The sequence below is a fragment of the Pituophis catenifer genome, unplaced genomic scaffold (assembly GCF_029215685.1).
Source record: "Pituophis catenifer annectens isolate HBS135680 unplaced genomic scaffold, rPitCat1.0.hap2 SCAF_6, whole genome shotgun sequence".
Classification (NCBI taxonomy): Eukaryota; Metazoa; Chordata; class Lepidosauria; order Squamata; family Colubridae; genus Pituophis; species Pituophis catenifer.
The window spans coordinates 42716100-42738648 of record NW_027256886.1 but is presented as its reverse complement, the minus strand read 5'-3'; the positions used below and the strand labels follow the sequence as shown (position 1 = coordinate 42738648).

General features: G+C 38.9%; 1 protein-coding gene across 1 annotated transcript in view; it reads right to left on the bottom strand.

Annotated features, from left to right (window-relative positions):
• Nucleotides 1–22549, bottom strand: part of SLIT1 (slit guidance ligand 1) — a 144804-nt gene that overhangs the window by 44791 nt on the left and 77464 nt on the right. Inside the window, exon 5 of the mRNA XM_070946262.1 lies at nt 1058–1129. Coding sequence (XP_070802363.1) covers nt 1058–1129 — 72 coding nt within the window. The remainder of the gene's footprint in view (nt 1–1057; nt 1130–22549) is intronic.

Genomic DNA, 22549 nt, shown 5'->3' with positions numbered 1-22549 from the left:
TGCAAGCCTTCCCCGCCCTAGTTAATTGCAGGTTAACTCCCCATATAAGCACGGACCTTTCTGCTTGCTACTTGGGCCTGTTTAGGCCTAGATGCAGAGCCAGTGCTGAAGCACCTGGACCCAGAGCAGAGCTGCAGAAGGGAGGAGAACTCAGATAAGGAGTCCTGACGGCTGCAGCAGAGATAGCAGCAGAAAAGGAGTCGAAGAGCTGTGTAAAGATACTCCCACGGAGCTAGCTGCAACTGTGAGTTGAGATAGCTGGGAACCTTTTGAAGTCTCCAATTTTGGCTTGCCTTTTGCTGAGTTGAAGCACGCAAGCCAACATCTGAACTGTTGCTGCTGGACAGTTTCCCTCCCAGGAGCTTCAAGCCACGTTTGTTGATTGAATTGTTTTTCACAGGTGACTTTTAGCTGTGAAGCCTACGCTGCTGCCCTTCTACCACCTCGATGATGTATCGACACCGAAGCTGTTTAATGTCATGTTAGTTTTTTCTTATGGACTGTTTCGGTATTGTGGAGAGGAATTTAGGGAGATGGCCTGGCTTCATTTAACCAAGATAAGACTTTGTTATTAATGTGCCTTTTTAAAGATATAGTGTTTTTTAAACATTTTGAAGTAAAGTATATTTTTATACAAGACTCCTCTACTAATTTTATGTCAGTCCTAGTGTGTTTGCTTGTGAGCTGGTTCACGGTTCGGGGACAACCCTCAACCCCATCCTGACAAACCTGAAACTAAGGAGAAATTTCCTGCCAGTTAGAACAATTAATCAATGGAACGACTTACTTCCAGAAGTTGTGGATGCTCCAACTCTGAAGGTTTTTAAGAAGAGATTGGACAACCATTTGTCTAAAATGTTATAGGGTTTCCTGCTTGAGTAGAGGGTTAGACTAGAAGACCTCTGAGATCTTTTCAAACTCTGTTATACTGTTATTTGAAAAAAAGATCTCCCTGGGTGGGCACTAAGAGGCAAAAGTGATTTGATGGCACATAATCAATGATAAAATCAACAGCATGATGCAGTGGCACACTATCCTATCTACCATGGTCACTCACAAATTCTTGAGATCAGTGGCTCCACGGAATGCCTTTCTGGGCACAGCCTGAAGAAGGTTCTCACTCAGGTCTCTGCAAAAGATAAATTTGAAAAAAAAGAACTTATCAATTAAGAGGAAGAGGCTGATAAGGCAATAGGAGACAAGGACTGGTGGAGCCCAGGTGCACGGTCACCTTTACTATTGTTACGCACACCAGAATTTATCCATAAGATGCCATAAGTCAACACTGATTTGATGGCACCAAATCAAGAATGAGCTCTGGAAATACAGATTCCACATTGTTGGTTCTTTTCAATAATTGTTACTTTGGGTAACTTTGCAATAGCAAGATGTTTTGTGGCCTATTTCTATAACTAATTTGGTTTTAAGAAGTTCAAGGAACTCTTCTTGCATTTTTTGAAAAATCTTATATGTTTATATTTTAACTTTTTTAAAAAATAAAAAGTATGTATCCTTGGATTTGGGTGAGCCACACTGAAATCCTGATCCACAGATCTAAAATATGTGCTCTGTCCTTTTCTTTCAGCTTGCCTTGTCCACTTTTTCTTAATTTAGTTAGTATTTTTGAAATACTAAATGAATAATTTGCTATTATAGAAAATAATAGCAAAATATATAGAAATATAGAAAAATATGTATGAACAAGAAATATGGCACAAAGTACAGCGGAGCAAACAAAAAAAATCTAAGATAATAAAGTAACATATATGTCACTAAAGACTTATAAAACTGATGATGTTTCAACAGCATTCAAATATCCCCATGGGACTTAAAACTAAATGGTTAACACAACAGAAATCAGTCCGTAAACAATAGTATAAAATCAATACTATAAGTTATACTGATAGTATAACTTGAAACATCCTCAAATCAAGATATTTAGATGGCTCTTATAGAACATTATAGTCCAAGAACAGATTCCAATTACAATTAAATTTTAAATCAGATTTATTTTTCAATTAGGATATTATTTAAGAACACTTTCACAGTTTAGTTAGCCTTTCTTCCAAAGAATGAATCAAAGAATGTTTCCACTAAAAATTACATAGGATCTATTGAAGGGATATATGGTTAAGCACAATTTAATAAGAATATTCAGGTTGTAACAGAATTACAACTTTCCAATTTTTTTCCATTCTACTTTTAAACATTTCCAGTACTGTTGTACTATGCAACATTGCTACACTTGAAAAAAGAAAAATGGTCCAATCTCTAAAACCTTTTCCCCCCAACATTTTTGGGAAAAAGCATTGTTCATTTTAGAAAACAAAACTGGAACATCATACCAAAAATAAAACAATTCTAAGTATAGTTTTCAAAATATTTGACGCTCTTCTGTTCAAATTCCCACTTTGTACCTCTACCCTAAATATTCAAATTCTTCATCCATTTGACATACAATCTTTAACTTTTTCACAATCTGAATCATACTTTACTAATAATTTAAAACTGTGCCTAAGGATATTCAATAGATGTGGAATTCAGTTATATCTTTCAGAGTTCTTTCTTTTGTACAGTAATTCTTTTATTGCTATGTGGCTAGTTTGTTTGAAGTTGGTGAACTGTGTATTTCACAGCATAAATAAAAGCTACCAAGATAAGAATGGTTTATATTAGTGGATTACAATGTATAAAACTCACTCTCTCTCTCTCTCTCTCTCTCTCTCTCTCTCTCTCTCTCTCTCTCACACACACACACACACACACACACACACACACACACACACAAGCATACTACATTGTTCAACAGTTTGCAAATAATTGAATGACAATATGTTGAACTAGATTCCAGCAGGGGGCAGAATAGGCTTTTAATTGACATTGGGCATATTCCCTCCATTCTGTTTAGTGTCTTGTTTCTAAGATCTTTGAGATTGAACATCTGGATTTGACATGTAAACTGGGGAAGTCCTGATTACTGCACATTTTGTGCCAAGTAACCAATCATAAGTGATTCATGCCATAATAGAAACATTTATTTTATAATAGATATGCAATGCTTTGTAAACTAGAGCATTTGTGCTGGTGAAAGCTACCGCTATCAGATCTGGTTTGTAAAAATCCAAGCAACTCTGCCATCTAGTGGGTGTCTGGAATTTTGCAAAACAGATCTGTTAGCCTTAGGAAAGACAGAACTAGTTTCATATCTTGCTGCACAAATTACATTGTGCATTTTCTGCTCATGGAGAGCAAGTATTGCCTTGAAAACACCTGCCTTCATTACCTCAGGACTGCTTTACATAAGGCAGAAATTCTTTTGCCTCCTTCTTCTCCCTAGTTCAGAATGTTGCCTTAGGCAATGATTAGTAGTGCACACACTCTAGTCCGCTATTATGGCAGTATATACTAATTCACGGAGTATTACTATTAAACACCCTGGCGACCAAAACAAAGCTTTCATAGGGATCATTGCTCTCTCAAAAAACCAAGGAGCTTCTGTCAATTCTGTTCCACCAACCTGTGCTTTTCAGTAGCAACACAAACATGAAAGCATGAAAGAATCAAATTCTCTGTAGGGACAATCTTCAAAAGAACTATTTTCCCCACAACTTAAGTATTTTATTCCAATTTCTTGAACTATATAAATTGCTTTATTATAAAAATGGGACATTTATAGATTTAATAGATCCCTGAAGACGTATCAGCTAAGCTCATACACTCCTTCCTATTGAGAATTTTTATTCACTTTTGGATTGTTGCCTCTCTTCTGTCGTTAGTCAAGACCTCTATAAAACTGCCACAGAACTGTGGGATTGCAGGGCTAGGAAGAAAGATGAAGTGTCTGACCTTTAGAGATCTTCTCTTCCAGAGACAGCTTCCTTCAGGATCGTTTTCCTGAAGGAAAGGAAGGGGTTCCTTTGTACAACTTTGATTTCAGTTTCATGGCTTTTCCAAGGAACATTAAGCTGCCACTTTCCCAGACATGAACTGCTCCAATGTTGATGAATAACAGTTTGGAGCAAGAACTCTGTCTGACTTTAGAAGAATAACCTGGCCGCTATTTCCCTCATCCAGCCATCCATTCATGCTGAGTCAGATAAATGGATATCCAAAGACGAGCAGCTTTATTACAGAATAAGAGATCACTACCCAGCAATGAGTGGGAAACTAGCTGAGCATGTGGTTCGACCCGTCTGCCTCACCAAGCATATTCCTGGCAATGCAAATACTGGCCTACACAACTGAATCACATTGAGGCCCTATTCTATTCATCTCCAATTTTATGCTCCTTTATTATTTGTTATTTAACTAAGGATAAGCAAAAAAAAATATTTTTTGGTTTGGATTTTAATATGAACTGACCTAATTTGCATTCCTCAATGCTGTATCTGGGAATTAATTATTTTTTTAATTTTTTCACATTTCTTCAAGTCTTGTGATAAACTTCTGATTCAAAAAATGGCTAAATGTATCCGGGGGGGGGGGGGGGGGGGGCAAAGATTGGATTAATAAAATTCTAAAAATATTACACAAAATCATATATTCTTTCTAATTACATATGATTATGTATCATTATTTTAAAGTTTCAATTTCTAATACTCCCTCTATCCTCCCCTCTATATTTAATTAGAGAATATCACAGTATAAAAATTTAGACAATAGGGTTTATGATTTTGAACACTGTAAAACTGAATTTGAAAACTGAATTATGTACAAATGATAAATATGTAATTGCTAAAATGAATGAATTTCAAAATTTGTTGTTCGAAATTTAAAACAGAACAAATGAAAGAATGTATGATAAAGTGGTCTAACATTTTTGGTTATAATATACATATGGAACAACTGGAAAATGTGATTGAACGGTTAAGAGTTACACTATGTTATAGTCATAAAGATAATTTTTATAAAATTGTCATCAGAGAAATTGTCAAGAATGTTAATAATGGTACCTCAAATTCATATAGGAAATGCAAACAAGAAGGTATATTTGATCATGTTTGGTGGACATGTAAAAAAGCTAGAAAAATTTGGATTCAAATACATACAGTGATTCATGTGATCTATATGACAACTGCAGTGAGATTATTTATGCACAAAAGATGGAACAAGTCAGCACAAAATACAAGGGAGGAATGGTTGGTGAAGATGATGAAACTCACTGAGATTTCCAAATTGATTTCTTTCATTGGAGAAAAGATAATATCTGCATTTATTGCTGACTGGAAATCCTTTACAGATTCACAATCACCGCTTAGCAAATTTTCAAAATTACAACAGACTCCGAAAAACCTACATACAACCCAGGATGCCAAGTTCTGATGTCTCTGCCCTCCTTGGCAGTCATGTAACCACATTTTAGGTGTTGCCAACTGGCCTGCATTTATGGCCACTTGCAGCATCCTGTGGCCATGTGACTGTGATTTATGGCATTTTTGTTAGAAACTGGTATTTACTTCAGGTTTCCGAAAAAACCCACCCCATAGCTTACATTGGGTTTGCTTATCGATCATAGTGTTTGCTTAATTACCATGGTGTTTGTTTAACAATTGTGGAAATCACTTAATGACTGTGGCGTTTGCTTAATGACCACAGCAAAAACATAATAAAAACAGGTATAGTCATGGGGTGAATTGCTTTATGACTTTCACAATTTATGTCTGAAATTGAAAGCCCAGTTATGGTCAAAGACCACTTGTATACACTTTTTTATGGTAAACAAAAAAAAAAATGAATGTATAATTTATGGTTTGAAAAGTTTACACAGGATAGACAGAAAGAGTACGTAGAAAGAAAAGAATCATATTGTAACTTTAGAGAAAGAGATGAAGCGTCACTTAGCTGAGTCACTTAGCTGAGTAGGGCAACTATAGCAATTGAATAAATAAATAAATAAAATGCACATGATAATTATGAAAATACATACAAATATTTATGCAGATTTTTTAAAAAAATCACAAACTGGTGCAAAAATGGGGCAAAATGTGTTTAATAAGATAAATAAATGATAAAGTATTAAAAGGAGTAATCTAGACCTATTTGTAATCTATAAACAGAAGATCAAACTCAATGAGATTTGCAATAAATAAAAGCATGAAATTACACTACAATTTAGTACAACTATTAGGCACAGGTTCCGTGTCCTCATACATACAAGTCATGACTCAGTTTTTGCATTCTCTTTCCCTCCTCTTGTCTCTCCTGACAACTATTCAAAAGAGGAGAAAGGCAGGGGTACTATGATTCCCTGGCTCTGATGAAAAGCATTGATAATCAAGGGGCAGGTGTTTATGAATTGAAGATAATGCAATTCTCCCATCACTTCTTGGGTGACTTGACCTCAGCAGCTTCCATCCAACATAGTACCAAATTTTTCCAGAACTGACATTTGCAGACTCCACTCAATCTTCACAAACCATCAGGATTCTGTCAAACATGTAATAGTGACTGTATCAAGAAATGCCCTATATTATACTTAGCATGTGACCATATGATTTAATGCCTGGAAAGTAAAACTCCACTCTGATGGAATGACCTTGACTTTAAGACCAATCTAACAAAATTTCTAACTTAGTTGTTATCTCATCCCACCACATATTTATGGCACACAGAGAATTGCATAGGAACATGTGTCTGCCTCGGCACCCAATGCCTGTTGTCTTTGTCTCTTACATCATGCCGTATATGTTTTGGACATGTCATCTATAAGACCTATCTGGGATGGGTGTTTTGACTGAAAGCAAGGTCTCCCAATGTGCTGGCCAGCATTCAGCAAGGAACTGAAGCCAAACTATCTGACAACCATAGGGCACAGTTTTCTCAGTGGGGTGCTCGCTCAGACAAGTAAGCCAAGCATTTAATCTCCTGCCCTACGGGCCAGGCTGAGCCTGATGCAATAAGGGGATGCAATGGTATTATGTACCTTTCATTCTCTTGGCTAATCCCAACTTCACACTTTAACCTGATTGAAGCATGTTTGGCTTGCCAGTTCCTTGTGCTGAGAGGATTAGGGCTGGACACAGCAGGATGATAATTGCTTCTTACTGCCTCAGATCAACCATTCTATTTCCAATGCACAATTGCTATCAGTGAAACAATCAACTTGCAGTTGTGGTGTTCCCTTCTCAAATTTTCACTACACTTATGCCATTAGTTATATAAGCAAGCAGGAATCTTGATATACTTTAAAGACTAATAAAATATGAAGTTTAGTTCATCTTTCTCTACCTCAGAATAAAAAAGGACACATATAGGAGTTGGAAAACCAGCCAAGTCATTGAGGAATAATATGTACTAGTAGCCCAGAACAGTAGAAATGATGATCAAAATTATAGGCTAAGGAATAGGAATAGGTTAAGTTTGGCAAAGGATGTAAAACAACAAAAAGTTAACCAAAATATAATAATCATTACAACAGTTGCTCAATTGCTCAATGGTTAGCCTGATAAAAGGCTATCAGGTAACAACAACAATTCACCTATTACTTTGGTTTAATTTGCCCCCCAAAAAACTAAGGTGTGTTCCATGAGTTAGTTATGAAAAGCAAGATGAAAAGGCAAGGCTGGAGCCAGAGGTGATATTCAGCTGGTTCGCACCGGTTCAGGCAAATGTTAGTGGAAATTTGGTGTGGTTTGCCGAACCGGTAGTGATCTCTGGCTGGCCATGTCCCCGAACCAATTGCCCGATCCCCACTCGTTCACCCCGCACACCTGCTCGACACTCACCCTGCCTGCCTGCCTGCCCACCCTGCCTTGCCCAGCCACTACTTGCAGAATCTAGGCGCATATTTCTGCTCACTGCTGCTGGCAAAGGTAAGGCTGAAGGACACAGGCAAGCAGGTAGGCAGGGGACGGAGAGCTGGCGGAGGGGTGATACCAGCGGCGGGTGGACCGATGCGTGTGGGGAAGGAGGGGAGCACACGGGAGATCGCAGCACCAGAGCTCTTCCCGTGTGTTTCCCCAAGCCAGCCTGGCCTGTGAGGGAAGTACGTGGGAGATCGCAGCACCAGACCCCTTCCCATGTGTCTCCTCCAGCCAGCCTGGTCTGCGAGGGAAGCACACGGCAGATCGTGGCACCGGAGCCCTTCCCATGTGTTTCCCCCAGCCGGCCTGGCCTGCGAGGGAAGCACGAGGGAGATCCTACCCTGTTTCCCCCAAAATAAGACATCCCCTGATAATAAGCCCAATCAGGCTTTTCAGCACATGGCAATAAGGCCAAGTGCTTATTTCAGGGTTCAAAAAAATATAAGCCAGGGTCTTATTTGGGGGGAAACATGGTAGCTGCACTTTACTCATGAACAACATTGGCCAGGAGAGGCAGGGAGAAAGGCCAATGGTGCTCACGAGTAAACTGAGGCTCCTAAGGGGGGGGGGTCAAGCTCAAAAGAAACCACCGCCTCCTGCCTCCGTGCATTGAGGAGGCCGAGCAGCAGCAAGAAGCGCACGGGCCTCTTGACACAGGAAGCGGCTGCCAGCAATGCCTTTAGGAGCCGCGAAGCACTCACCACCCCTTAGACACCTGTCAAGCCTCCTCCCACTGTGCTTCTCTTCCTCATCACCAGAAATGCTCCCAAGTGACAAGACATGTGTTATTTTTGGGGAGACTGCGGGATTGCCCCATCTGGTCTTCAGTACCTGGCTAGTCAGCCTCCGGACATCAGATTCCCACCACCCAGCACCAGTTCAGAGTTCAGCCTCTGGACGTCAGTTCCCCCAGCCCACATGGACAGAGAGAGAGAGAGAGGGAGGGTGGGAGGAGGGAAAGAGAGACAGAAACAGAGAGAGACGGAGGAGGGAAAGAGAGAGATGAGAGGGGAGGGAGAGAGAGACAAGGTGCACACATGCACACACACAGAGAAGGAGATGAGAGAGAGATGAGTGAGAGGAATGAGAGAGAGAAAGAGAGAGAGAGAGAGAGGGAGAGATGAGAAACAGAGAGAGAAAGAAATAAAGAGATGAGAGAAAGATAGGGAGAAAGAAAGAGAAAGAGATGAGAGAGGAATGAGAGAAAAAGAGAGAGAGGAGATGAAACAGAGAGAGGGAGAAAGAGAGAGACAGAGAGAAAATAGAAAAATGGCTCTTTGAGTGTTTAAGGTTGCAGACCCCTGAGTTAGGCAAACACCATGGTTGTTAAGTGAACCTTGTAGTCATTAAGTGAACACTGTGATTGTTAAACAAGTCCATTTTCCCCAATGGGCATTTTTAAATGGAAACCAGAAGAAATTGTTGGAAACTGGCAAAAAACATAGAAACCCTCAGTCACATGATTGTATGGGATGTTGCAACTGGTCATAAATGTGTGTGTGTGTGCATGGCTGTCAAAACTTCAAAAACAGATCAAGTAGCTCTGGGGAGGTCAGTCGTAAACTTGCTAAGCAACCGGCCATTAAGCGAGGACCACTTGTATTTGGTTTGCCTTAAGGGTTCAGAGCTGTATGGAATCTGACCCTTTGGGGGATTGCAAAAGGTCTGGATGCAGGAATCCTCGTAGGGGGAACTACAATCGTGACCATCTAGCCACGGCCACCAAGTCACATGACCACCTAGCCACGCCACCCAGTCACATGACCACCAAGCCACTCCCAGTCACATGACCACCAAGCCACGCCCACACAGTCACATGACCACAAAGCAACGCCCACCAAACAAGCCACACCCTTAGAACCGGTAGTAAAAAAAATTGAATACCACCACTGGCTGGAACATGAGCTTGACAGAAATGTGGTAATGGAAGACCTATTTACTTTGACTCTCCAAGACCAGATGAATTTTATCCTAGGAGAATAAATCCTTATATAGAACAACCAAGAAATCCTGGAGCACTGATGAAGTACTAACACACTGGGAAGTCCCTATCTTCAAATGGGGAAAAAGGAAAAACGTGCAAATTCAGTTCATTTTGTCTGAACCTGAAACCTGGGAAGATTCCTGAGAAGATCATAAAAAAATCTTCTATACAAAAAGATCTGTATGCAGTTTGAAAATAATGCAGTGTTTACCAGCAATCTGAATAGATTGGTAAAGAATTAAATTAAAATTAAAATTACTTTATGTTTTGATTGGGTAACTTCCTCAACAGATTATGGAAATGCGATAGACAAAATAAACCTGGAGATCAACTAAGTATCTGATAAACTACCCTTTAACATTTTGGTGAAAATGCTGAAGTATCAATTGGATAGCATGACAATTAAATTGATACGTATTTTTCTTCAAAACTGCATTTAAAACTGTTTATAAATGCTTTCTCATTCAGTTGGAAAAACATATTTGGGCCTTCTATTCTTGATTTGAATGAAGATGCAAAAAGAATATTTATCAAATCTGCACCTTACATGAAGCTGAGTTAATGCCTTAGAAAGAAATAGATTTCAAAGCAATGTTTCTGGCTTACAGACAAAGGCTGCAAGTGATAGAATAAAATGTATTCAATAGCAGGGGTCTCCAACCATGGCAACTTTAAGCCTGGAGGACTTCAACTCCCAGAAGTTAAACTCCTGAGAGTTGAAGTCCGCCAGGCTTAAAGTTCCCAAGGTTGGAGACCCCTATTCCAGGGGTGAAATGCTACTGGTTCAGCCAAACCGGTAGCGATGGTGGCGGGTGGTTCAGAGAACTGGTAGCGACGGCAGTGCGAGGCTCCGCCCACCCGCCCAGTCGTCATTACTTCCTGGTTTTAATCAGGAAGGAACCTGTTTTTTACCCTCTGTGCATGCGCAGAAGGGTTTGCGCATGCACAGAGGGTCCACGCTTGCATGTGATCTGTGCGCATGTGCGAGTAGAGCAAGCACGCGTGGCGCATGCACTTCCGAACCGGTAGGGAAGGTAAGTAGATTTCACCCCTGCCCTGTTCTATAGCATGGAGGATGTCAAAAGTAGTAACATTATCTTTTTCTCAATGGAATAATTCTTGATTGCAAACTAAATATGAATCAGAAGTATAATTGACTCCAAAACAAGGAATGCAATTTTAAGCTGTTTTGAAATCATGGGAGGAAGTGCTTCAGCTTATTTTTGTTAGAACCAGTCTTGAATACGGGCTCCTGTTCTGGCCATCAGACTTCAAGAATTCAGAGAAAGTAAATGATTCGGCTAAAGCAATGAGGATGATCAAGGGACTGGAAACTAAGTACTGAAGAGAGTCTTTAAGAGCTGGGCATGTTAACCTTGAGAACACTGAGGAGAATTACTTTCAAATACTTGAAAGGCTGTCACACAGAAATAGCTCCAGTGATGCTTGCTATCATTCCAGAGTTAGAGAAATTGAGTAATGGATTTAAGTTACAGGAAAGGGATTGAAATTGTTAGGAAAAGCTTCCTAACAATAAAAGCAGTTCAAGAGTACAATCAAATACTCAGAGGGCTCCCTTTCATTTCACTCACCACATTTGTTGGATTCCTGCACTGAGCAGGGGCTGTACTAGGGGTGGGTTCTACTTACCTTTACTACTGGTTTGCAACGGGATTGCACACGCACACTTTGTTCGCACGTGTGCCTTGCTTCTGCGCATGCACAGAAGCTTCTGCTCATGCACAGTTCGCCGATGACATCTGTGGTGGTGGGCAGGGCCTCCTGCCGGTTTTACTACTGGTTCTTGCGAACCGGTCCGAACCGGGAGCAACCCACCACTGGGTTGTACTCAGAGTCCTGAAGGGGTCTTCTAATTCTATTAACTTATTTCCCTTTTCCATGCTGGGCATGACTTAGCTTATGCTGAGCTATCTTTCCACTTAACTAGATTGGTGCAACCTAGACCCTTTTTATCTATTATAAAATTAAAGAGCCAATCTCCATTTTTTATTCATCTACTCCAAGCCACTGCCCAACAGTGTCTTGTGTGGTGAATATGCCAAAGGCAATGGTTTTTCTACCATTTCTAGTTTGGTTTTCTTTTGCAGCTTTTCTACTTGGTTTTCTACTTTGCTGTTCTTCTGCAGCTTTTTATTAGCCAGTCGAGAAAACATCCCCTCAAGCAGAGCACTGTAGCAGGAAGGGGGAGGATAGTTCTAGAGGTCTGCCAATGTTTTTTTAAGTAAATGTTTCTGTTCCTCAATGGGAAACTAACAAATAAGCAAAAAGGTATTCCTCTGCTTCCTCAGATGAAATAATGGAGGTTTGTTCCAACCTTATTGGAAGCCTGTTGAGAGAAGGTGGGGCCAACCAGGGAGCTGGCAGATCTGAAGGAACTCAGGAAATATTGTGATGGAGAGAACAGAGACTGAGACAAATAACTGAAGTGAAGGATTGCTAGCGATGAGAAAAGAGACATGTTTATGCCTCTCAACACTCCCAAAACTTGCTTCTGTTCATGCTTCCTAATGTTGACCTGACTTTACCACCACAATAATGGATGGTAAAATGCAACTGATTTTCCACATCTTCATGCTCAGCTTTGGATGATACTAGAGTACAGGAATGACATCTAAGACTAATAGGGCTGAGGATGACTTAAGCCCGTCTCTTTCGTGGGAAGGGATGAGATAAAGGCTAAATCATGGAGGCAAGGAGGGAAATTATGTCAAGGCATGAATGAGTAATGCAAGTGGGAATAAGGCTTTTAAAGGCTTTCATATCACAGTATCTTTGTTTGTGTTCCTTTCTGCCAGAAAAGCCTTGGTATATTGGCTGGTTAAAGTACTGTATATATTGCTAGTGTAATGCTAATCTTTTCTTAGAAAATAGATGTTTCCTGGTACTAAGCACATGACTTCCATTCCTATGGGACATTAGGCCTGTTTGAAAGCTGCTAAAGCACCTGCTACCATTCCTCTCAAGTCCCCTCCAAGATCTGCCAGTATCCCACCTCCTGCTCTGGAAAACTCATAACACCCTATAATGCAATGCATTCTCCTGTCACTGTCGGGGACAGGAATGAAGAAATCCCTATGGAGCCAAAATTTTAAGAGGTTTCACAACTCCTCCCATCCAGCTGGTCACCAGCACCACCAAAACAGCAGGCAGCCTTGAAACCTTCCATCTCATCTCTCCCCGCATGATGGACATAGTAATTAGCACAAAAGTCGCCTCTGATTCAGCCCCTGGGACTGATGCTTTCACAGCTGCTGGTTTGGCTCTTGTCTGCTGGAAGCATGCAGACAACAGACAGCAGACAGGTAGAATTAGCCAGAGTAAAAGATGTTTCCTCAAGCGATATTTGTATTGTGTCAAAAGGAAGCATACTTTGCAGCTTTGTTTAATAAAAGCTTTCTGTTGCTGCAGCAAAGGGCCAGGTCCTAAAATTATAATTATAGCTCTGGTTAGGATTAAAATATAAAAAGTAACAGAATCAACATTAATACATTTATGGTAGCAGATTATAAAATAGGTACCACTTCTGGAGAGAAGGACAAGGATGGCACCGTCCACCGTACTGGGCAGGAGGCAATAGACAGTCTCTGGAATTGTCATGGCAACATTTAAAGCCATCTCTGATCAAAAGCCTCTAGGGTTTATAGTATTCTGATCAGTTCTCCAAAAATCCATTTCTCTCTGGCTCCCAAAACAAATTTAAAACTGTCCAATTAGCAGTTAGGCACTTGCAAATTCAAATGTAATTTACTGCAGGAGCAGTGGCTTCCTTCCTCTCCTGCTGTGACCACAAATCTGAAGAGTATTTAGACCCCTGCATGTAAATGAGATGCTTGGGCCAATTCAGTGCCTGGAGAGGGGCATATTATGAAAGGCTCCTTAGTCCGCCATCCATATATATCTTATATGTCCCTGCACATATACAAGCATATGTTCAAATCCAAGAAAGTCGATGGGAGGTATCTGCCTCGCATCTGTTTCATCTTTTAAAAATAAAGGTACAATGGAATTGGTGCATTGACAGATACCTTCCCAGGGAGAAGAAATTGAGCACTAAAGAGCAAAAGAGACACAACATGAACTGACAGCTGGGAGGTGAAGCATGACACATTCCACTATGGAACAACAATGAGTATGAATGAATTAATTTAAGCACTGGAATAAGCTGCAAAGAACTGCATTTGCCATTACTTCTAATCTGCAAAACAAAGTCAGGGGCTTTCTTAGCAAAGCCACATGTAGACAGACACTGAAGAGAAGAGACACTGTTAACAAGAGGAAATTGTCTTTGTTAGAAGGATGATGGGAAAAAACCTTTGAATTTTGTAATTTAGGACAGCAGATTCTGCAAATAAATTGTGGAAAAATGTAACTGTTTTATATCTTAATCTGAAATTATTTTTGATAATAGGATAATCACATGAAGTCCTGGAAAGGTTTTGCCATGGATAAACTAAGAATAACTAAGAATTCCTCTGGAATTTCTACAGCAGGAAATTCACAATTTGCCTTTGGCCATGATTCTAATCAGTTCAGAACTTCTGGGCAGGCAGGATACTGCAAGGAATTATAATGTTATATATTTCCTTATTTCCAGCTTTGATCAAATCTACATATCAAATTACATCTATTTTATATTTTTTATCATTTGAAATGGATGAGCACCACTTTATTATTGGTCAATAAAATCACAGGATAATTATTAACTCTCACTGAATATTGAGAGATGAGACGAAACTGCCTTATTTCCACTAATGTACAGACAGTTGAATTCTGCATCCATTGAAGTTTTTGTCAAGAGGAGCTCCATTTAGGGCAGGGATGTCAAACTCAAAGCCTGGGGTACTTAGATCTGGCCCGCGGGGCTGCCCTGGAAACAGCGAAGGACTGGCCTACGGTGCTTCTGCCAGCAAAAACGGGCTCCTGAGCTCCATTTTTGGCTGCCACAGCCTCCTGCAATCCTCTACTAGAGAAAATGGAGCTTGGGAGGGCCGTGTGCAGCCCTCCCAAGATCCGTTTTCACTGGCAGAAGGTTGCAGGAGGCCATGGCAGCCAAAAACGGAGCTCAGGAGCCCATTTTGCTGGCAGAACACTCATGCCACCACAAGCACCCCCAACATGCTGGCCACACCCACCCCAGCCCCCAGAGGTCAAACACAAACCTGATGTGGCCCTCAATGAAATCGAGTTTGACACCCCTGATTTAGGGCATATTATAGTAATCCACCTTAACTGTCAGTCACAAAGTATATCCTCTCCACATAGGGCTGCAATTAACACCCAGCACTCTCAAACTGAATTTCTGATTTGATAATTTTAGACGCCAGAGCAAAAGGACTAGGATTCCTAAATGGCTTTGTCTTCAAGCTATAGTCTTTCTTTAAAAAGTTCTATCCAAAGTATTAGTGCACTAATAAAATAAAAACTCCTGCAGCTAGCTGGATACTGAATAGCATCAGGTCAGATGTTACACAGCAGCTTCATCTTGCAGCTCTGAGAAGCTGACCAAGTGGTAACTGCTTCCATGAATGCAAGAAAGAACCAATGTCAGTAGCCCCAAGAGGCCACCTTAAGCCCTTGAAACATATGGAATATCATGCATAGGTACCACAATAATATGCAATCCATACTACTCAACCAGGTCTAACTTAATTAGTGCCCATTGCATGTGATGGGAGCCTTCCAGCTGTTCCAGTGTATTGGAGGACAATATTGTCTTGGACCTAGCTTGTCTACTGACTCAGGTGCTGGACAGATGACATTATCCAACTGCCAGTCCAACTGCCTTTGTTATATGTAATAATAACTGGTAGCCATCTTACTTTTGACTAAGGCAGCCAAATGTTTTAGATCTCTTATAAATGCAACCTGGAAATGCATAAAAATATTTTACAGGAATTTTACTTATTTCCTTTATCTTGAATGCATGACTTCTATTCCTCAACATTCAGTTACATTACCCAGGACATGAAATTATAAAAAAAAATAAAAAATCTAAGGATAAAAAAGAGTGCCTTTGGTGAAGGAAATCAATAGTGCATCCAGGCTTGCATTATAGATGAAGAGCTTCAAGAACGCTCCATACACTAAGGATATCTTTCAGTGGGTTGTTTTTTTCCTGTGCATTTATAAGATTTCAACAGGGATTTTCAGATGTTCACAGTTTGCAAAGTATATGTGATATAGGATAAGTTGCCACCAAATCCATGATGCTAAACTTGTGGATGTGACTATCATAAGATTTTTCCGGGCTGTGAATACACTGGAATTTTTATAAATTTGATTTGTCTTTTCAAAGTTGAAAATTAAAATAATAATTTAGAAACAAATGTTTGACTGATAAAAGTTTAAACTAGAAAGAACAGGAACAGCGCCATTTGCTGCTTTTTTTGAGTGGGCATTCTTGCACCCATAATACTTTTAATACAATCTTCAAATTTTCCATTTACTTTATGAGTAGCTTGCAAAAGAGGAGACAATATGTTTTCTCTTAAGAAAAGATTTAGATTCTATTTATGATCAGATAAAAGTATAAATCACTGATCTTTTTCTCCTGGACAATTTTAACTGTTTCTTGGGGACATTCTGCCACATATCACAATATTGTGTCTAGGAATTCTGGGAGTTGCAATTTCAACATACCTGAATGATGGCAAATTGGAGAAGGCTGCACTACAAGTTGCTGAACCCAATTCTCACTGAACAGAGCCAATAGACTAAATAGACTAAAAGTCCTACCAAAAAGTCTGAGTTGATCTGTTTCTTTAAAAAGGGAGAAAAGGAGAGGAAAGCCTACAATCTTGGCACAGAACTTCCAACAACAAAAGTGCAATACATTTAGTAAGTTTTTTTGTTAATATATGAATTGTGCAAATGAAAGGTATTGTCAAAGAACAGTGATTTGCTCCTGTTTCAAACAGTCTTATTCATGACGATGAATGCAACAGAGGAGATGCTGTACTACTTTTCCCAAAAAGGGTCCTTTCCAGACTGTTAATTTCATACAAATATTTTATTCAGGTAGCTTATTAAGAAAATGCATATAGGAAACAAATTACCAGGAATTTCATTGATTATATTGAGACTGATTGAATGATTTTACAAGATTTCAAAAAATATCACAGGCCATTGATTTTCTTGGTAGTTCAGAATGAACCACTTATCTTGTCGGCTTGAAAGAAAACTGAAATATTGTAATGTTTGAGTGAGTGAACTTTTGAAATCGGACTGATTTCATATTAATATCAGAAACAAGCATATCTCTAAAGTTGAATCACATTTATGATTTGCTTACAAATGTTACGTTGTTTAGTTATGAGGTTAACTTTAATCCATAAACATTGTAGAAATTACATACATAGATATAGGATGAGACTGACAAGGCAATAGTACTTGAGCAACAGATCTTGGAAAACTAGTTAATTATAATTTGAGAATGAATGAGCAGTCTGACATGACTGCAAAGAAGGTAAATGCAATTTTAGGTTGTATCATTAGAATGGTAACTAACAAATGACAGGCAGTCACTATTTCATTCCATTTTGTTTTGACCAGACCCTGTTCAAGTATTATGTCCAATGATCTAGAAGAACTGGAACAATTCTTTGCTAAATAAATTTGCTAAATAAACAGGAGAGCAAACAAATAGTATTAGAAAGTTGGGCTGTTAGCGCTACTAAACAGATTGGAGGAGATGGATATGTTTAACTTTGAGAAAAGACAACCAAGGGGAGGATATAATAGTGTTTTACAAATATTAGAAACTATATCTTATTCCAGAGTCCAAGACATACAATAATGAATTAAATCACAAGAGGACAGATTCCAATTCAATGTTATATAAAAAAAAAAACCTTCCTCACAGTAGGAGCTGCTTAGAACCAATTGCTAAGAGTGGTGATATGGTTTTTTCATTGGATGTGGATGCTAAATAGCCCTCTGTCTCAGTCGGCTTTCATTTGGATCTCAGGACTATGCAGGGAATTGGACTCAATGCTGTAAATGGTCCTTTCCAAAACTTCAATTCTTGACTCCGTGTAATAAAGATACACAACAGACTTAATGTAAGGTGGCTCGCTAGCATCAAAATAAAAGATCCATATATATAATAAGACAGTAGTAAAATGTGGCAACTTTTACTGAGAGAGAAAGATGTAGAACATTGCTTTTAATGAAATGACTGATTTAGTCATGGAATTGTTCAAGTCAACATCATTTTGTTAAAGCTAAAGGGGTTATTACCAATGTTATATCATAAATAATTCAAGAAACAACATGAAAAGCCTATGTATTTTTCATTTACAAACTCCCTAAGTGAATATATCCCTGAGAAACTGGATTGAGATCAGCTTCTGTATTCTAGCAAGAGCCCATTAGGGAGGCCAAAGTTGCTCTGTTTTTATTTCTGTATGCTTATGTGAACACCAAGGTCAGGGAATGAATGTGGACTGATGATTGGTTGTAGCCTGGTATTAAGTCAGGCAGTTGCAGAATATAGATGAGTGAGAAATAAATATTAGTCTGGCCAGAAACATTAAGTAATAAATGTCTGGAGAAGATATGGTGGGTAGGTGCAACCTCTGGCCACCCTTCAAGGATGCAGCCAAGGAAATCAATAGCAATATGGTAGTTCTTCCAATTTAAACATCCTGTTCTTGAATGCCAGATCAATTGCTGACAAAACATATATTATCCCAGAATGAATCTTGTTTTATAGAGCTGAAGTAACATACTGTCATGAAAAATGGGATAATAAAAAAAAAACTTCCACCACCCTCTGCTGGGTTTTCATGATGCAGCTGACTAAGATCAGAGTAACTTTAAAAATTCCATCCTGCTGATTAAGTACTCCATCTGACAGATCCGAATACAGTAGATGTTGTTAAAGTGACTAGGATGGTGCTGAGGTTCTGCTCACATCAATTTCTAACAAATTTTCTTAGCTACCTAAGATGATTTTAGCTGATTTTCCAAAACATGGAAATTAGAATGTGGAAGAACTTGACTCTGTTATCATGGACAGATCACTTTTGACAGAAAGCTGACATTTGAAACCATGAGCCAGTGAAAATGATCTGTCCCAGATACCTAAGGGATCCAGATAAATCTGTTACATGTGTGAAGGAAATTTTGCACATTGTCCTCAGTGATATTGTCAGTAATCTGGCTGATCTGTGAAATATGAAGAGAAAGTGGCAGATTATGAGTTCCCATCTGTGAAGTTTTTTTGAGAAGAGTCAACTCTCAAGGATGTTTCATTGCTTTTCCTATACATTGCAGAGGATTTGGTCTAGATTATCTTTGTGATCCCTTCCAACTCCATGTGGCTAGAAATATTCTTAGTTGGACACTCAATGGACACTTAGTTGGACACTCAATGATAGAATAACATTTTAAATGGTGAGCAATGCAGGCTGCAATAAAGTGTTTCTTCCTCTTTCTTCCTTTCCATTTCTTGCTCCCTTCACTGTATTTCTTAAGGCAGGTTCTGCCTCTACAAATGCACCTCCACCTACCTTACTTTTTTGTAGAATACCTGTTGAAACCACTTTCTGAAATCCTTTTGTTGTCTTCCATTCAATTGTGTCCAATTTTTAGAGGCTGTCTGGACAAGTCCTTGCAATTTTATTGGCAAGGATTTTTAGCAGTGGTTTGCCATTGCCTCCTTCCTAGGGCTGAGATAAAGTGACTGGCCCAAAGTCATTCAACTGGCTTTGTGCCCAAGGCAAGACTAGAACTACCGGTCACCTTGTTTCTAGCCTGACTCTCTAACCCCTACCCCAAAATGTCTAACCTGCAATATTTTTACCGAAGAGCCACAAGAGTGAGTGTATGACTTTCTGTATGCAAGACATGCATTTGATCTTTGGGCCCACAAAAATTCAGGGCTGCCTATACCAGGCTCCTCATTGCCAATAATCACAGCCATCTATTACAAGGCAGCTGCTGCCACTGCCAATTATGTGCTGGGTAAATCAATGGGTGGTAATTGCACTATTAAGGTCTCATTACAACCCTGACTCTGCAGCCCTGGCAGCTTGCATTGGGCTGTGACAATTTGGCTCCCAGCACCAAGCATTGACAGCTGCTGACTCAACTGAGCTTTTTTACCCATTAGAGATACAAATTGGGGGAAAAAATCAGATGAAAGCAGTGAGAGCCATCCAGGATTTGTAGACTGCATACCACACATTATGCCAATGATGAAGATATACTTGGGATGAGTTTTTAGAAAGGATAACATCATCATTATGGAATGGCTACATAAGATTTTCACTCTGAGCTGTGCTTGTTACAGAAAAAAGTGGGTGGGTAATTCCCAAAGCTGTTGTGCTTTCTGCCTCTGATTGGTGTTGCTGCTAATTAACTAATTATCCCTTCCTCTAAATATCTTAGGAACTGCTATTTAACTGTTCTGAATCAGCTTAGATAGTATGGTCTCTCTTGCACTATTTGAAAATGGCTAACTTCCTACACATCTTTCAGCCGCTTTGTTCTAGGTGTAAAAACCACATTCAGAAGAGCTTAAGATAAGAAGGTGGTACTGTATAAATGTAAGAATCCTGTCATTTAAAGTTACAAGTAGGGATATCATTTTGCTCTCCAAGGTAGGGGAAAAAAAATCCCTGCAGTGAATTTGAGGAACAAAAAAAAAGGTCTACGGATAAAAAAACCCTCACTTTGTTTCTGCTATGAGAGGTTTCTGTAAGCAAAGATTACGTATATACATACACATATATGGGTTTTTAAAAGGTATCACCCACTTAGCATAACTTCTTTATTGCTTTACAACTTTCTCCTCATTTCTACCACATTTTTCTGCATATGTAGATCAAGCTATGTCCTTATCTCACTGCTCAAAATTAAATAATATTGCACACTGTTACTATTGGCAGAACCAAGAGAAATGCAGCATATGGCATTACTCAAGTAAAAATAGAAAGGTTTGGTATTTGATTTATTCTTTGTCCAGTTAAATTGTGTTTACACATTGCATTAAACCATAATGTGGTTTGTTTAGCTTGCCTCAATATGCTGTACAAAATAGCCTATCAATATTAGTAACAATTTAGAATATTGATATTACAAGCATAAAATTGACTTTTTCATACAAAACTAACATTAAAAAGATGTTAAATTTATATTTACCAACAAAGAAAGAAATGGAGACTAGTATAGATCTATTTCAACCTATTTACCTCTCATCATCTAGCCATATCCTGTGATTCGAACCCAGGTTCAAATCATTTTTTTAAATAAAAAAAACAATTAAAAAGGAGAAACTGCTGCAGATTATTTCAAAATGTTTGTTAAAGAATGTAGGTTTCAGTCTTGAGCTGATTGCTTCATATTGAAGTCTGTATTATAAATTGCTTTACATACATTTATTTACAGGTTAAAGGAAAAAGATAAAATCATATTTAACAAAAATTAAAATGGTTTTTTTCTAATAAATTATTTAATAAATACCTTTTCCAAATAAATTTAATGAAGTAAATTACATTTTTGTGTTGTGATTATACTGTAATTTTTTTCCCTTGGTAACTGCAGTTTACTAAGATTTTAACAGCTACCTTGGACAGAAGGTTATAGCTTGATCTTCTCACTATTGTATACCCAGCTCAAGTTCGATTTATATGGAACCATGAAGTTTCTGAAAATGTTTGTGCCTGCAATTTAACCAACCCTCTCTCACGAATTAAAAGATATTATTTTAAAATCCATGCCTTGAAGGTGTTACAACTGAGGAATCATTTCAAATAAATTGCCTCCCTGGACTTCCACTGGTGGCAGTGGAAGTACTACAAAGCAGTTGTGCCATGGCAGGAAAGCAGGGATCAAAATGTTGGAGAGTGTCAGAGGCCTTGCAGAAGAGAGATAAGACCTCATGCCTGGTCAGACTTTTTCTCTTTGATGCACAATGTTCCTGCTTTAACTCAATAAAGATAGAATTCATATGACATAATTTCTTTGGATGATTTCTTAGAAATGTTAGAGACAATTTTTAATTTACTTTGGATTTCCCCAAAGTTTAATGGGTGCATTTCAACCCTCTAAGTCATGAGTGATTATTAAAAGTATGCCATCTCACTGGTTGAATATATACTGTAGGACATTTCAAATGTGCCTCTTTTCTCTCTTTCTTTTAATTTGGCTTAATAAGTTCTTGCCCTTATTCAAATATAAAGTAAGACTCTCGGCTATGGATCATATGAGATATCTTTGAAGCGCCTGGCCATCCCCCAACAGTGATGAGGAGATAATAAGCTGATCTGCTGCAAGGATAGACTCTAAGAGGCATTCTGTCACAAGAAGATCCAAAAATCATTCTATGCCTGCTATAAGTTATATAATAATTACACTTCTCTATTCAGCTAATGGGATATCTATCACCAGCTGATGCCCTCAATCCATGCCCTATCAGCATGGGATTCCTTCTTCTTTCTAGACATTTCTCCAAAGTGAAAATGAGGGGAAAAAACACTCTCTTTCTCTTTCAAGTTGTTACTTATTTCTACCGAGGGCTGTGCTGCCAAGGACACTGCATGATGATGTGCTTAGAGTTTCTATTATTTCCTGCTGTGATTTTACTTCACTAATAAGTGTGAACTAGATATTCTCACCTACCCAGGTCTGAGAAAGGAAAAGATGAAGCAGAGAAAACTCAGAACCAAGTTCCAATTGTATAAAGTTACAATTCAGGTACACGCCTCAATCACTGACTTTGAAATAGTCTAGTCAGTGT